Consider the following 17,857-nt stretch of genomic DNA (forward strand, 5'->3'; position numbering starts at 1 on the left):
CGCTGATCCAAAGCCTGGAGCCAGAAGCCTCCTCTAGGACCCCCATGTGGGTACAGGGGCCCAAGCACCTGGGCCATCTTCTAGTGCTTTCCCAGGCCACAGAAGAGTGTTGGATTGGAAGTGGAGCAGCTGGGACCCAAACTGGAGCCTACATGGGATGTCGGCACTGTAGGCGGTGGCCCTAACAGCTACGCCATAGCGCCAGCCCCATAGATAGCTTTTATTATGTGAGGCATGCACTGCCTACACTTAATTCAATCATTTCTGGGGGGAAAAATCATGAAAGAGTATTGAATTTAGAACCATCTCTGCATCCCTGGGAAAAATACCACTTAATCATGGTGAATATTTTTGACTGAGGTGTTGGATTCAATTTTCTAGTATTTTGCTGAGATTTTTTTTTTTTTTTTTGACAGGCAGAGTGGACAGTGAGAGAGAGAGACAGAGAGAAAGGTCTTCCTTTGCCGTTGGTTCACTCTCCAATGGCCGCCGCGGCCGGCGCACTGCGGCCGGCGCACCGCGCTGATCCGATGGCAGGAGCCAGGAGCCAGGTGCTTTTCCTGGTCTCCCATGGGGTGCAGGGCCCAAGCACCTGGGCCATCCTCCACTGCACTCCCTGGCCACAGCAGAGGGCTGGCCTGGAAGGGGGGCAACCGGGACAGAATCCGGCGCCCCGACCGGGACTAGAACCCGGTGTGCCGGCGCCGCTAGGCGGAGGATTAGCCTAGTGAGCCGCGGCGCCGGCCCGAGAATTTTTTCATCTATGTTTGTTACAGTTTAAAAAACAATTTGGGTATCTCCCAAAGGTTCATGTAATAAGTATTGATCTCCAGAGTCTATGTTAATAGATAAAGGAAAGAACATAATAGTTATAGTGTCTGACGATGGGGCCTTAGATAGGCTTATATCCTTGGGGGTGTAGTCTCTATGATAAAATTATTGTGACTATATAAAAAAAGACACATGAATGAAGGAAGATGATATTTAAGACCATAAAACAAAAACAAAAAAATTTAAAAAAGCAAATGGGGGAGGTGGGTGTTTGGCCTAGCAGTTAACACACTACATCCCATATTGGAGGGCCTGGGTTTGATGTCTGTCTATGCTCTTGATTCCATCTTCCTCCTAATGTGAGCCCTGGGAGACAGCAGATGACTGAAGTAACTGGGCTCCTGCCACCTACATGGCAGACCTAGATTAAGTTTCTGGCTTTAGACCCAGCTCATGCCCAGTTGCAGGCATCTGGGGTGTTAACCAGCATATAATAAAGAGCTCTTTCTCTCTGTATACCTGCTTCTCAAATAGATAAATTAAAGAAGGAAAAGCTAAAATAATCCATTACTTGTAGACTTTCACTACAAAAAACAAACAGGATTGAACGAGTAAATGTCTTGATAATGTTGAGAGCTCAATTTCACAATGTGGAAGAAACAAATGTGAAATCAAAGTAGGGATAGAAACCGTCTGGGGATGAACTGCAATTGAAGTGGAATTAGAGTTTTAAGTGTGAAATCATGATTTCACGCATATATATATATATATATATGTATGCATATATAACACCATATGAATGCTTATACACACACACACAGACACACACAGGTCTTCTAATTTTGTCAGGTGACAAGGTCAAGAAGCAAAGAACTCTAATGGCAATGAGCACATCTACATGCTAGATCTTACTCTCCAACACCATTCTCCATTAAAGCAAACTATGGTTCTTAAAAGAAATGGCTGAACACAAGGCTAGGGTATAAGAGGTATATTGTGACCCTTCACCATCATTCAATGATGGGAATATATGGAAGTATTAAAAAATGATAAGGTAATATCATAGATTCAGGAGCCAGCTCAAACAGATTCTCACTATTCAAGTCTGAGGTACTTTGACCACAAAATAAGAAGACACAAGAATTGTAAGTCATCAAAAGATAGGAACCAATGAGTCCATACTAATAATAGACAAGTATATGCATACATACCTAGTGCAGAATAAAAATCCATTTCTTTAGCATAAAGCTAAATGCCTACCTTAAAACAGAGAGAAAGTGCTAGGGTTAAAATGGAATTTTGTAACCATCACAATAAAGAATGGGTCAGGGAAACACTCACTGGATGCTAAATCAAAGAAATTGTGAAAATGTGTAGAATACCTACATGGTCACAGAGTGCATCCCCTTAAACTGCATGGTGGATGCAATGGAAGAAAAACAGGAATCATACAGTAAAGAGAAGTTTCCTCGAGTTATCAAAATTAACATCATCTATGAGAGAGATACTGAGAGGGACAATATATCATTTACATGTTATTTAGTCCAAGAATGCTTAACATCAGTAGATCTCAAGTAGAGATCAAATATGAGGAATATTCTATCAGGTGAAAAAAGTAGGAAGAACTGTATTCAAGATGACAAAGTCAAAAAAAAAAAAAAGAGGGGGGCTCTGAGTTGTTCAGGATCAAAGAAAGCTAAAAGCTAAATAGACAAAGCAACTAAACGCAATACTTGAGATTGGACTGTGTACTTTAGGGAAAAAGAAAATGTAACAGAATATTATGACATTAACAACAAAATTGGAATATGGATGGCATATTAGATAAAAGTAGTATGTCATCTCAACTTATGAAATCGGTCACCACACTAATGTACACTGAGGGTGAGCATTTGGCCTAGTGGTTAAGAAAGTAGTTGGCAAGTCTGCATCTCATACTGGAGTGCATGGGTTCACATCCCAGCAAGGCTCCAGATTCTGGCTCCCTGCTAATGTGTACCCAGGAAAGCAGCAGGTGATGGTTCAAGTAGTTGGGTCTCTGTCATCCACATGGGAAATCTGGGTTGAGTTCCAGCTAAAGGGAATTCCAGGGAATTTAAAGAACTGGCAATTCATATCCCTTGCTTCATTTTACTCTTTTTCCCTTTTAATGAGCCAGACAATTAAGGAGAGACTATTCAAAGAAAATCAAAATAAGACTACATACTCAGGGAAAGATGCGGGTTCAGAGAACAGAGAAGGGGGTGAACACTTCGTGCAGCGATTAAGATCCCACCTGGAATACATGCATCTCGTGTGAGAGTACCTGGGTTCCACTCCCAACTCAACTTGAGAATCAGCTTCCTGCTAATGCATGCCCTAGGGGAGCAGCAGGTGATGGCTCAAGTAGCTTAGTCTCTACCACTCACATGAAGACCTGGATTAAGTTCTGGGCTCCTAACTTTGCCCTGGCCCAGCACTGGGTGTTTGTAGGCATTTGGGGAGTTAATCAGTGGATGGAAGATCTCCCTCTGTCTGTGTGTTTCTGCCTTTCAAAAATAAAAAAATTAAAAAAAAAAACAAACACTAAAATTAAAGACAAAAAACAAAAAAATTGAGATGGCCTAGAGTTTTTGGTTTTTTTTTTTTAATTTATTTTCTTGATTTGAAAGAGTTACAGAGAGGTAGAGAGAGAGAGAGAGAGAGAGGTCTTCCATTTGCTGGTTCACTTCCCAAATGGTCACAATGGCTAGAACTGAGCCAATCCGAAGCCAAGGGTCAGGAGCTTCCTCTGGGTCTCCCACATGGATACAGGGGCCCAAGGACTTGGGTCATCCTCCACTACTTTCCCAGGCACGTTAGCAAGGAGTTGGATAAGAAGTGGAGCAGCCAGGACTTAAATCGGTGCCCAAATGGGATGCCAGTGCTGCAGGCTGGGGCTTTAACCTGCTGTGCCACAGCACCGGCCCCAAGGCCTAAGTTTATTTTTTTTTTTAATTTTAATTTTTTTTAAATTTTTTATTTTTTGACAGGCAGAGTGGACAGTGAGAGAGAGAGAGAGAGAGAAAGGTCTTCCTTTGCCGTTGGTTCACCCTCCAATGGCCGCCGCGCTGCAGCGGGTGCACCGCGCTGATCCGATGGCAGGAGCCAGGTACTTATCCTGGTCTCCCATGGGGTGCAGGGCCCAAGCACCTGGGCCATCCTCCACTGCACTCCCTGGCCACAGCAGAGAGCTAAGGCCTAAGTTTATACTTGAGGCTGATCCATGGCATAGACACAGACTACAAAAATAAGAGTGGTGGGGTTTTTGGCCTAGTAGTTAAACCAGAACTTGGGACAACTGCATCCCTTAGGCAAGTGCCTGGCTCTGTTCCCGATTCCTGCTTCCTGTTAATGTGTACCCTAGGAGGCAGCAGGAAATGACTCAAATACTTGGATCCCTAACACCCAAAACAAGAGATCTGGACTGACTTTGTAGCTCCTAGTTATAGTCCCCAGGCCAGGGTCATTTTGGGCATTTGGGGAGGGAACATGCAGATGGGAGCTTGCTTTCTTTGCTGCTTAAATTAAAAATAATAATAATAAACAGGCAGGTACTGTGGCTCAGTGAGTTACGCTGTGGTTTGGGATGCCTGTGTCTCCATACTGAAGCACCCAGTTCACATCCCAGCTACTCTAATTCTCATTCAGCTTCCTGTTAATGAGCATCCTGGGAAATAGCAGATGGCTAAAGTACCTGAGTCCCTGTCACCCACATGGGTGATCTGGATGTAGTTCCTGACTCCTGGCTTCAGCCTGGCCCAGCCTCAACTGCTGTGGGCATTTGGGGAGTGAACCAGCAGAAGGAAGCCTGCTGTGTGCGTGTGCGTGTGCGTGTTACACTGCATTTCAAATAAAATAAAGTGAACATTTAAAACAAACAAAAACAAAAAAACAGCAAACCCTAGGGAAGGGGGAGACTGATTTTGAGAAATAGCTCATTTTTAGATGGATACTTTTCAACAAGAAATTCACAAGGAATGTAAAGAAATAGGAAAATATAGCCTGGTTAAAGAAAAAAAATTTATATAAAACATCCCTGGAAAAACCTGATGGCAGATTTACTGCCTAACTGTCTTAAATATGCTCAAGAGGAAGATAAAATGATACAAGAGCAAAGTGAGAATAAAAAACTATAAAGAACCCAAACAGCAAAGTCCAATAACCAAACTGAAAAATTCACTAAACAGAATCAAAGAATTGAGCAGAGAAAAGAAAGAACCAGAACTTGATGATGGCCGGTGCCGCGGCTCACTAGGCTAATCCTCTGCCTTGTGGCGCTGGCACACCGGGTTCTAGTCCCGGTCAGGGCGCTGGATTCTGTCCCGGTTGCCCCTCTTCCAGGCCAGCTCTCTGCTGTGGCCAGGGAGTGCAGTGGAGGATGGCCCAAGTGCTTGGGCCCTGCACCCATGGGAGACCAGGATAAGTACCTGGCTCCTGCCATTGGATCAGCGCGGTGCACCGGCTGCAGCGTGCTGGCCACGGTGGCCATTGGAAGGTGAACCAATGGTAAAGGAAGACCTTTCTCTCTGTCTCTCTCTCTCACTGTCCACTCTGGCTGTCAAAAAAAAAAAAAAAAAAAAAAAAAAGAACTTGATGATAAAACAATGAATGATCAATTCTGAGAAACATGAGGAAAAGACAGGAAAAGACTGGAAAGACTGAACAAAGCCTCAAGGATCTGTGAGACACCATTAAGAGAACCAAAATACGCACTGTGGGAATCTAGGAGAAGAGAATGAGGAAGGGATAGAAAGTGTTTAAAAGAACAAAGGTTGAAAATGTCCCCGATTTACAGTATGAATAGAAGCATCAAAGAATTTCAGTGAACTCAAAGAGATCTACATTCAGACACATTAAACCCAAACTATAAAAACCAAAAGACAGAGTCCTGAAAGAAATAAGAAATAAGTGACTTGTCAAACACAAGGGATCAGGGCCAGTGTTGTGGCGTAGCAGGTGAAGTTTCTGCTGCGATGCCAGTATCCCATATAGGCACCAGTGTCCCAGCTGCTCCATTTCTCCATCCAGCTCTGTGCTGATGTGCTGATGGCCTGGGAAAAGCAGTGGAAGACAGCTCAAGTGCTTGGGCTCCTGCCACTCATAGGAGAGAACCAGATAAAGCTCCTAGCTCCTGGCTTCAGCCTGGCCCGGTGTTGGCCATCATAGCCATCTGGGGATTGAACTAGCAAACAGTCTCTACCTGTCAAATTAAAAAAAAATTTAACAAGAAATTTTATTTTATAAGGATTTTACCACAATAAAACAAATCCAGGGGAAAAAATAATTAATCCAAATGAGGGCGAGAAAGTGGAACAGAGGAACAAACAAAAAAAAAAGGAGACACAGAAAATAAAGAATATTAAATAGTGAATTGACACACAGCTGGATGAGCATGTACTTTACAGAAACACTGGATATTAAGTGTCAAAAACTTAGTCCATTACTGATTATAAAGAAATTCTTTTAATGCCCAAGAAAACAAATTATTCTCCAACAAATACAGGCCCATAAAGAGCAGCAGCTTCTTTGTTAGAGCACAGGCCAAAGTAACATATTTCATTCCCAAAACAACTGAGTGAAAAATAAGCTTTTCATCTTGTGATGAGGGAATGAGCCAAGTAAATAATCTCAAAAGATATGATGGCCAAAGTTTAAACACACACACATGCATACTCACATATGAAAGAAGAGACTATTCTGACTTTAAAAAGAACTTTAAAAGTGGAATAATTCCTTTGTTCATCTCCATTCACATCTTCTTAAAGTGTACTGGATGACCATACATATAGTTTTCAATTATAGAAAGCAACTGTGGTTCTGCGTGTGTGCTGGCTCTTACAACTTTAACAATGATTTTTACTTATCTATTTTTCCTAAGCAAAGTCCAACTTCTACTAACTATAAAACAGATGTCCAAAATTTCTTTTGCAAAACATTGGCAGTAACACAATTTCAACTAAAGTAGTCAGAAAAATAAAATACCTGGAAATGTGTCTCTAAGCATAAAATAAAACAAAGGGAAATTTAGGAGAAATATTAAAAATTTTTATTCTAAAAATAAATGCTCTGTATTATGTCTAAAACAGGATGAACATCAGAAGTTATCACTAAAATATTATCCATCAGCCTCACACATTGTTAGTGGGAATGCAAAATAGTATGGTTGCTGTGCGAAACAGTTTTTACAATTTATTACAAGTTTAAATATACTCCTAATTAAGCAATTTCACTTCTGGCTATTTATCCTAGAGAACAGAAAACCAACATTTACACAAAATCCTTTAGTGAATGTTTACAGGTAAATACATATCTAAGTATGTCCACACAGTATTCCCCCTTAAATGTAAGGGATACACACACAGACTCCCAGTGGATACCTAAAATTGAAGATAGGACTAAAACCTATGTTCATACATAATGATTTTTCCTATACATACATACCCACAATGAAGCTCAATTTATAAATTAGACACAAAAAGAGATTAACAAACAATTATAACAATATATTATAATAAAATTTATGTGAATGTAGACTCTCTCAAAAGAATAAAGACAAATCAATATATTTTTACCATGGCTGATAGCAGAAAACTGAAACTGCAGAAAATTAGAGCACAGACAAGAAGAACCCAGGTACTTGAGGCATCACATGCTGCCTTCCGTGGAGCACATTAGCAAAAAGGCAGAATTAAAAGTAGAGCCAAGACTTGAACCTAGGCACTACAATATAGGATGTGGGCATACCAAATGGTGTTTTTTTATTTTTTATTTATATTTTTTTTTGACCAGCAGAGTTAGACACAGAGAGACACAGAAAGATCTTCCTTCCATTGGTTCACCCCCCAAATGGCTGCTATGGCCGGCACACTGCGCCAATCTGAAGCCAAGACCCAGGTGCTTCCTCCTAGTCTCCCACACGGGTACAGGGCCCAAGCACTTGGGCCATCCTCCACTGCCTTCCCGGGCCACAGCAGAAAGCTGGACTGGAAGAGGAGCAACTGGGACAGAACTGGAACACCAACCGGAACTAGAACCCGGCGTGCCAGCACCGCAGCTGGAGGATTAGCCTAGTGAGCCGCGGCGCCAGCCACCAAGTGGTGTCAAACACTGTACCAACAGCTGTTGGACCCAGCCTTACCCACCCCCAGCTTTTGCAGGCATTTGGGGAGTGATCCAACTGAGGGAAAATCTGTCTCCCAGCCTTTCAAATAAAAATAAAATTTTAACTCTTTTTAAAAAGGGAAAAAATCTTGTCACATACAACTGTATGGATGAATCTCAAAGGCATTTTCTTTAGTGAAAGAACCAATCTCAAAAGCACACACATTATTTGATTCCTTCTGGAGAAGGCACAACTCTACAATGGAGAACAGACCAGTAGTTGCCAAGACACATGAGTGGAGGTTTTATTAACAAAGGGCAGGATACAGGAGGTTTTTTTTCCCCCCCTGGGTATGACAGAATTGTTCTTTATTCCAAATATGGTGGCAGTTACATGTATCTATGTATGTGTTATAGCTCTAAGACCTGTATAACAAAATCAACTTTATTATAATATTAATATATAAAAAGCTTTTAAAAGGAGGGAATAAAAGGCAGATGACGAAAGTGGTAACAGAGAACTTTGAAAATGATCAGTACTGACAGTGAAGCCAAAAGCTCAATAGATTAATGTTTAATAGATTAAATAAAAAGTGAAGAAATTATTATCCTTCATTGGACTATACATCTGAGGAGAAATCCATAAAAATTACAGGAAACTCAAATTAGATTTTTTTAAAAGTAAATTTTGAAAAAAAGACACATAGGGGCTGGTGCTGTGGCGTAGCGGGTAAAGCCACCACCTGCAGTGCCAGCACCCCATATGGGCGCCAGTTCGAGTCCTGGCTGCTCCACTTCCTATCCAGCTCTCTGCCATGGCCTGGGAAAGCAGCACAAGATGGCTCAAGCCCTTGGGCCCCTGAATCCACGTGGGAGACCCGGAAGAAGCTCCTGGCTTCAGATCGGCGCAGCTCCAGCCGTTGCGGCCAATTGGGGAGTGAACCAGTGGATGGAAGACCTCTCTCTCTCTCTGCCTCTCCTTCTCTGTGTAACTGACTTTCAAGTAAAATAAATCTTAAAAACAAACAAACAAACACATAGAACCTCTACAAATGAAAAATATTGTCAGTGAAGATGAACGCTCTATGGATGGGGTTTTAACCACCCAATTAGTCACAAACTGCTTCCAAAGAAGATGTAAGGTGCTGCAAAGATAAGGCCACTCTCAACCTACCATCAAGGAAAACTTCAATAATATATAAAGTCATAACCTTTACTGAGCCCAATAAAGACTTGCAGTCACAAAGGAACCAACTAAATTAAAAGTTTTCTCTTTCAAGTGAAATTTAGAACACGTAAACAGTTCACCTTTGGCTAAACACAGAGGAGAGAAACAGTCACCACACCAGTGGGTAACAAGAAACCAAAGGGCAAGAGTCAGTTACTGCCATTTTGGAACAGAGGGGAACCCCAGACAGACTGTGGTCCTGGCAGGAGCCCAAAGAGCTCCCCTCAGTGGCACAGGCTTGCAAAGGGGGCAGCTGCTGCTGGGGTACAGGTATGAAGCCTTAATCCTTATCAGGAGCACAATTCTTAAGCCACTGAAGGATAGGCAGAAAACCAACAGAAGAAAAAGTACATTATTTCAAAGAAGGAGAATGAATCAGAGTCTGGAAGAAGGATAAGAATACTCTGAGGCCAAGATAAAGATACACTACTTCTAGAAGAGGGGCAGAATGGAAGTCCTCTAGGCCACTGGTGGGCCAGGATATCCATTGTGTTCAGGACCCTACACACGACGAAACAGGTCTGCTACCACTGAAGGAGGGAAAAGACACACTTGATCCTCTTCTGAATCCAGCTCTCTGCTATGGCCTGGGAAAGCAGTGGCTCCTGGCTTTGGATTGGTCCAGCCCTATCCGTTGCAGCCATTTGGGAAGTGAACCAGTGGATGAAAGACCTTTTTCTCTACTTCTCAAATAATAAAATAAAATAAAAATAAAAAAGACAGAAACACTGCCCACTCAAGACAAAAACAAAGATGGGTTGAGTTTGACTGCACCAGGAAGGAAGAACAAAAGCATTGAGAAAGCCATTTACCTGAGGCACAGGTTGATAGGACCTACCCAAAACCGATGATGGACCACGGAAAGGCAGAACTCCCTTTGTTCCCACCATAAGCTTAGCATCAAATACCAAGCATCAGGAGTCAACTGCTGGAGAAGCACTCCTCTGAGGTGTGAACACACAGGGGCTGCTGAAAGCTGGAAGCAGAGCTGGATCACTGGGGAAACCCTCCAGCTCCTAAGGCTCCATTCTAAATATAAAGCAACAACAGCCCTCTGCTGGAAGAATTACAAGCTGTGATGCTTCAAGGTAGTGAAAGCAACAGAAATCCCACCTTTAAGCTCAACACTATCTACCTTGATTAACCCTACACCACATGTCTAATAAAATAAATGTATATGTTTCTGGGCATAAATATTATCTGCGACAGTCACTATTGTTCTACCACAGACCATGTCCATCATTCAACCAAAAATTATGAGACAACACTTCAAGAGGGGTAGAATGCCTGGGACATCTGCATCCCATATCAGAGTGCCTAGCTTGGTTCCTGAGTCCAGTTTCCTGCCAGTGCAGATCCTGAGAGACAACCAGGTATGGCTCAGGTTGGGTCTCTGCCAACTATGTGGGAGACCTAGCTTGAGTTCCGAGCTGTTGCAGGTATTTGGAGAGTGAAGCAGCAGATGGGAGCTTGTTCTCACTCTTGCTGTCTCTCTGCTTCTCAAATTATAAGTCTTTTTTTTTTTTTTTTTTTTTTAGATTTTTATTTATTTGAGAGGCAGAGTTACAGACAGTGAGAGGGAGAGACAGAGAGAGAGGTCTTCCTTCCATTGCTTTACTCCCCAGATGGCTGTATCGCCTGGAGCTATGTTGATCCGGAGCAGGTGCTTCCTCCTGGTCTCCCATGCTGGTGCAGGGCCCAAGCACTTGAGCCATCCTCCATTGCCCTCCCAGGCCACAGCAGAGAGCTGGACTGGAAGAAGAGCAGCCAGGACTAGAATGGCGCCCCTATGGGATGCTGGTACTGCAGGCAGAGGATTAACCCACTGGTCCACGGAGCCGGCCCTGTAACTTTTAAAATACAAGAAAAATAACCCACTGTAAACTAATCAGAACCACATGCAGAGATGACTCAGAAGTTGGTACTGTCAGATAGGAACTTCAAAATAATGATTAATAAGTTTAAAAAATCTAGTGGAAAATGTGGGCAGCTTCCTTAAACACATGGAAAATGTGGAAAGAGAGAAATAAAGAATTAAATAGAAATGCTAGAAATAAAAAACATTGCAAGAAAGATGAATTTCTTCCATGGGTCACCAGCAGACTATACTTCAGCTGGGAAACAATCTGTGAACTTGGACATGTGTTAACAGAAATGATCAAAGTGAAACACAAGGCTATAAGAGTTAAAGAACACAGCATCTAAACATTGTGAGATGACACTAAACACTGTCTAACATATGTGTAATTAGAGTGGTAGAGCAGTAGAGTTCTGGGAAAAATGAACATTTGAAGATACAGATCGAATTTTCACACAAATACACCCTGGATATAGCATAAACTGTGGGGAAAAAAAACATACATCAAAGGCTGGAAGGCAATCTTCAAACACACATTTTAATACAGAAATCAAATGTAACAATCCCAGCAGACTTCTGTTCACAACCTGAGTAATACAGAAGACAATAAAAGCATATCTTTAGAGATAGGAAAGAAAAACTGTCAACCAAGAATCCTGTAGCCAGAAAAGTACCTTTCAAAAAATGAAGGCAGGGGCCAATGTTGTGGAATACAGGATTAAGCTGCTGCTTGCATGTCAGCATACCATATCAGAGTCCCAAGTCCCAGCTGTTCTGCTTCTGATCCAGCTCCCTGCAAATGCTCCTAGGAAAGCAACAGATGATGGCCCAAGTCCTCGGACCCCTGCCACCCACATGGAAGAGCCTGATGGAGTTCCAAGTTCCTGGCTTGAGTCCGGCCCAGCCTTGGTTACCTTCATCTGGGGAGTGTGTCAGTGGGTGGAAGATCTCTGTTTCTCCTTAACTATAACTCTGCCTTTTGAATTAAAAATAAATAAATAAATAAAAAATAAAGGCAGGGGCCCGCACTGTGGCACAACAGGTTAAGCCATGGCCCACAGCACCAGCATCCCAGTTCAACTCCTGGCTGCTCAACTTAGAATCCAGCTCCCTTACACAGAAGACTCATAGAAGGGCAGATGTCCTAAATAGCACTCTGGCCTCAGAATCAGCCCTTAAGGCATTCGGATCTGGCTGAAGAGCCCATGAGAGTATTATAGGCATGGAAAGCCAAGGCAATCTGGCAAAAACAAAAACAAAACACACACACACACACAAACACAAAAAACAAACCTAAATGAAAGATCTCTGCGAGTGAGATCCCAGTGGAAAGAACGGGCCATCAAAGAAGGAGGTACTTTTCTCTGAAGGGAGGAGAGAACCTCCACTTTGACTATGGCCTTGTCGAAATAAGATCAAAGTCAGCGAGCTCAGGGGGCTTCCATGGCCTTGGCAACTCATGACCAGAGCCTGGGGAGATTGCTGACACCTTAAACAAGAGTGTCAATTTGTTAAGTCAACAACAGGAGTCACTGTGTACTTACTCCTCATGTAGGATCTCTGTCCTTAATGTGTAGTTCAATGTGAATCAATGATATGACTAGTGCTCAAACAGTATTTTGCACTTTGTGTTCTGTGTGGGGGCAAACTGATGAAATCTTTACTTAATATATACTAAATTGATCTTCTGTATACAAAGATAATTGAAAACAAATCTTGATGTGAATAGAATGGGAGAGGGAGCGGGACATGGGAGGGGTGTGGGTGGGAGGGAAGTTATGGGGGGGGAGGGAAGCCACTGTAATCCATAAACTGTACTTTGGAAATTTATATCTACTAAATAAAAGTTAAAAAAAAAAAAAAAAAAGAATCCAGCTCCCTGCTAATGCACATGGGAAAGCAGTGGAGGATGGCCCAATTCCTTGGACCCCTGCATCCATCTGGGAGACATAGAAGAAGCTCCTGGCTTCTGCTTTGGCCTGGCCCAGCCCAGGTTGTTATAGCCATTTGGGGAGTGAATCAGTGGATGGAGGCTCGCTCTCTGTCTCTCATTCTCTGTGTAACTCTGTCTTTCAAATAAAAATAAATAAATCTTTTTTTAAAAATGAAGGCAAATAAACATCTTTTCAGAGAAACAGACTGACAGAATTAATGGCAAACAGATCAGCCCAATATTAAAGGAAGTTCTTAAGGCAAAAGGAGTGTGCCAGTTAGAGACCTGAGTCAATATAAATCATTGAAGAATGTTGGAAATGGTAAAAATGAAGATAAACATGCAAAACCATCTCTTTTATTTCTAAATACTTTAAAATGTAATGGATGGTCTAAAGCAAAATAAGTAACACATACTCAGGAAACTGTTAACACACACAAAAGTGAATTATATGACAATAAAGGCACAAAGGCTGAAAGAAATTGCAAGCATATTATTGTTCTTATTCTATTTGTGAGAGGTTTAGCATTTTATATGAATGCATACTAGGATAAGGGAAGATCAGGGTAATAGCAAGAGTCAAAAAAAAAAAAAAACCAATTTTTACAAGTTTTCCAAAAATTAAAGATACAATTCTCAGTCTGAAAAACTACAGACATTTAAGGGAAAACTAAAAGTAAATTTATGTTTAGGCATGTAGCATTTATATTACATTACAGCACAAAGAAGAAAAAACAAAATAAGAATTTATACAAGGGCAATAGAGTCTGGCCTCAAACCCAGGTCTCTGACCTATGTATGACCAGCATCCTTTCTAAAATACAAGTCACTCTCCACAAAGTGGCAACCCAGTCTATTAGAATAATCAAAAGGGCTGAGATGGGACGGGTGCTGTGGCACAGCGGGTAAAGTGGCCGCCTACAGTTCTGGCATCCCATATAGCAGTTAGTTCGAGTCTCGGCTGCTCCACTTCCAATCCAGCTCTCTGTTTATAGCCTGGGAAAGCAGAAGATGTCCCAAGTGCATGGGCCCCTGCACCTGCATGGAAGACCCACAGGAAACTCCTGGCTCCTGGCTTCGGATAGGCCCAGCTCCAGCCATTAAGGCCATTTACGGAATGAACCAGTAGATGAAAAATCTCTCTCTGCCTCTGCCTCTCTATAACTCTGCCTTTCAAATAAATAAATCTTAAAAGGGGGGGGGGGGTTGAGATAATATATTATTAACTAACTACATTATAACATGACTATTATACAAGGGATAGACATTACACCATTCTTCCTTTCGTAACTTCCAAATAGCAGATGCTACTTCCAAGCAGGGCCTGGACAAAAGGAAAAATGTCATCTCTATAAAACACATCCCTGTTTTTTCTCCTTCCTCTTAGGTACTTCCTTTTCCAACTTCTCTGAAGGATCTTACTCTCCTATTCAGCTAGCACATTCTAGATTCCTCGAGGCTCAGCTCCAGGCCCTCTCGTACTTTCATTCTAACTTCCCTCCATAGGCAACTCCACTCCTGCTCAAGGCATTCATTTCTACCCACCGGGTGACCACTTCAGTGTTCTATCTCCTACCCACGTATGTTCCGAGCTGCCTACTTCCCATTTTTATTTTAGTATTTCATAGGAACTCAAGTCTAACGTGTACAAAATGACACTGCATTCTCATGACATGGTTCTCTTCCAACTTTCCCTTCTTAGCAAATGGTGCCACCACCATCAAGGAGTTAATCCCTGTCAGAGACCACTGACCTCTCATTCAACCGATGACATGTCCCCAACTACTTTGCTTCCTAAATGTCCCCCTAATCCATTTCTACTATTTTCATTCTAGTCCAAAGTATGAACTGTTCTTGCCTGAACTGTTCTAATAAGCTAGTCATTACTGCCCTCACTGTACTTGCTATCGTACCCCTTCAATCCATTCTCCCTGTAGCCTCCAGAACAATTCTTCCTTGGATGTCACATGTCTGCCTTCTTCAGACTCTGCTCAAAGCCTTTCAGTAGTTTCACTTTGTTCTTAGGACTGTGAGCTAACACCTTACAAGAAACTCTATAAAGTTGGACCTTACATACTTCTCTAGCCTCGCTGCCCTGTGCTCCTGCTACCCTCTCATTGCTCTGGCTTCCTATCAGTTGCTCCCAGATGTCATGCTCCCTTTTGGCACAGTGCTGAGGCAAGACAATTGCTTATGTCAAGGAATTCTGGGTTAACTCATAACTAAAAGTCAGCTCAAGCACTGGGACATTAACCCATATTTTCTGTGATAGCATCAAATTCTTGACAATTGCTCCAGCGGTACAATATGATTCTTCTTTGTAGTATTTAACATAGCCAGAATTTTACATTTTTGAAATTACTTGATTAATAGAGGACTTTTCCAGTAGGCAGTAAGTACTAGGTGGTGGAAACACTTGGTGCAGTGGTTAACAAGGCGTCTCACGTTGGAGTGCTTGGATGTGTGTTTAATTCCAGCTAACTGATAATGTGAAACCTGAAAGGCAGCAGCTGATGGCTCAAGAGCTTGGGTCCCTGTCACCCACGTGCAAGACTCATAATGAATCCAGGCTCCTGAATGTGGCCTGGCTCAACTTCAGCTGTTGTAGGCATTTGGGGAGTGAACCAGAGATGGGAACATGTGCTCACATGCTGTCTCTCAAATAAAATGAAAATGGGCTGCTATTGTAGTGCAGTGTTTAAGTCACCATCTGCAACATCAACATTCCAGATGAACACTGATTCAAGTCGCAGCTGTTCCACTTCCAATCCAGCTCCTTGCTAATGTGCCTGGGAAAGCAGTGAAGATGGCCCAAGTGCTTGGGCCCCTGCCACCTACATAGGAGACCCAGAAAGAGCTTCAGGCTAGCCCTGGCCCTTGGAGCCATTTGGGGATCAATCAGTAGATAGATGATATCTGTCTATCTTTCTCTGTAACTCTCCCTTTCAAATAAATAAATTTTTAAAATAACAATTTTTAATGAATTAAGTAATTTTTTTTAAAATTCCATCATGGAAGACTGTATCTGGTTTTGCTCACAATTTAAATGCCAAGAACATAATGAATGTACAATACATATAGAGTGGATCACAGATACAGAGAATGTTGTGTTATGATTTCAGAGATGACTTATTTACTTACCAAGAAAGGGTAAACTTAAAACCGAGGTGTGAAAAGATTCCCTAAAAAAAATTATAAAAACTGCTTACCTACATATAAATTCACTTAATTCTGGATATTCTGTGGGCTCCATTATTATGTTGAGGTCAGTAATAACAGAAGATAAACTCTCATTATCCTATAATAAAGATATAAAGTTTATGTATCAGAGCACAGTAACTTTCAAATAAAGATAAAAAATACTGTAAAATACACAAAATGAAATGTCACCAAATAGAAAAGGGTAATCAAGAAATGATCCTGGGGTCGGGTAGTATGACGTAGTGGGTAAAGCCACTGCTTGTGATGACAGCGTAGCGTATGGGCACTGGTTCCAGTCCCGGTTGCTCCATTTCCAATCCAGCTCCCTACTAATGCACCTGGGAAAGTAGCAGGAGATAGCCCAAGTGCTGGGGCCCCTACTCCCACGTGGGAGACCTGGATGAAGCTCTGGCTGGGCCTGCCCAGCTGTTGCAGCCATCTGGGGAGTAAACCAGTGGGATGGAAGACCTCTCTGTCTCTCCCTCCCTCTGTAACTCTACCTTTCAAATACAATAAATCTTTAAAAAAAAAAGTGCCGAAAATGTTTGCTAGGAGAATGCAATCATATCTTTATACCAAAAACTAAAATGAACCACAAATGAATTACTTAAACACTAAAACCATAAACCATTTGGAAGAAACATAATTTTGACAACGAATACTTTAAAATATTTACTTTGATTATTTTGACTTCTAAGAATCTATACTAAAATTATAAGAAAACAATGACATGAATAAAGATATTCATAAAGTATTAATCACAGAAAGCCAGAAACAACTCCATACTCAATGGGCTTGTTAAATAAACTGTTATTTTGATCTGAAAATGGTTTTCCTTTTTACAAAAGTAAAATTTTTTCTATTACATATTTGTCTATAGTTTTTTCTATTTTTGCTTTGGAAATATCATTTAGTGGCTCTCCACTGTCTTAATATTATCTTCTTTTCAATTGCTTTTACAGGTGATTTTCCTCAAGGCTATCCTCATTCTATCCCTGAAACTTTTAGTGCAGTTGTCAGTATTACAGTCCTTTTATTCTTTTTTCTTTCAGTCCACCCATTCAATTTGTGCTTTACGCTTTAAGTCAGAGTAGCTTATTAAAAAATTTAATTATTTGAAAGGCAGAGTTCTTTATACTTTGTGTGTCTATGTGGGTGCAAACTGTTGAAATCTTTACTTAGTATATACTAAGTTGATCTTCTGTATATAATTAAAAATGAATCTTAATGAAGAATGGGACGGGAGAGGGAGTAGGAGATGGAATGGTTTGCGGGTGGCAGGGTGGTTATGGGAGGAAAAACTGCTATAATCCAAAAGTTGTACTTTGGAAATTTATATTTATTAAGTAAGTTTTCTTAAAAAAAAAAAAAAAAAAAAAGGCAGAGCAACAGAGAGACTGAGACACACACAGAGAGAGATCTTCTGGTTCATTCCCCAAATGGCTGCAACAGCCAGGACTGGCACAGGCCCAAGCCAGGAAGTCCACCCCAATCTCCTATGTAGGTGGCAGGGACCCAACTACTCGGGCCATTATTTGCTCCTTTCCCATGTACATGGCAAGGAGCTGTACGGGAAGCAGAGTAATAGATTGGAACTAGCACTCCAATATGGCATGCTGGTGTGGTGACTGGTGGCTTAACCTACTGCGCCACAAGGCCAACACCCAGAGCAGTTTTTATATAGCATGTTTTTGTATTTCCTGGATTCATTCTTCCAAAATGGATTTACCTGCATTTTCTTAGT

General features: G+C 41.6%; 1 protein-coding gene across 3 annotated transcripts in view; it reads right to left on the reverse strand.

The window, feature by feature from the left end:
- CENPP (centromere protein P) overlaps window positions 1-17,857 on the reverse strand; it is a 252,206-nt gene that overhangs the window by 215,296 nt on the left and 19,053 nt on the right. For all 3 annotated transcript variants that reach the window (XM_008256885.4, XM_002708177.5, XM_070050272.1), the window contains exon 4: window positions 16,122-16,210. In XM_008256885.4, the coding sequence (XP_008255107.2) occupies window positions 16,122-16,210 (89 nt within the window). The remainder of the gene's footprint in view (window positions 1-16,121; window positions 16,211-17,857) is intronic.

Source organism: Oryctolagus cuniculus, chromosome 1 (genome assembly GCF_964237555.1).
Source record: "Oryctolagus cuniculus chromosome 1, mOryCun1.1, whole genome shotgun sequence".
Lineage (NCBI taxonomy): Eukaryota > Metazoa > Chordata > Mammalia > Lagomorpha > Leporidae > Oryctolagus > Oryctolagus cuniculus.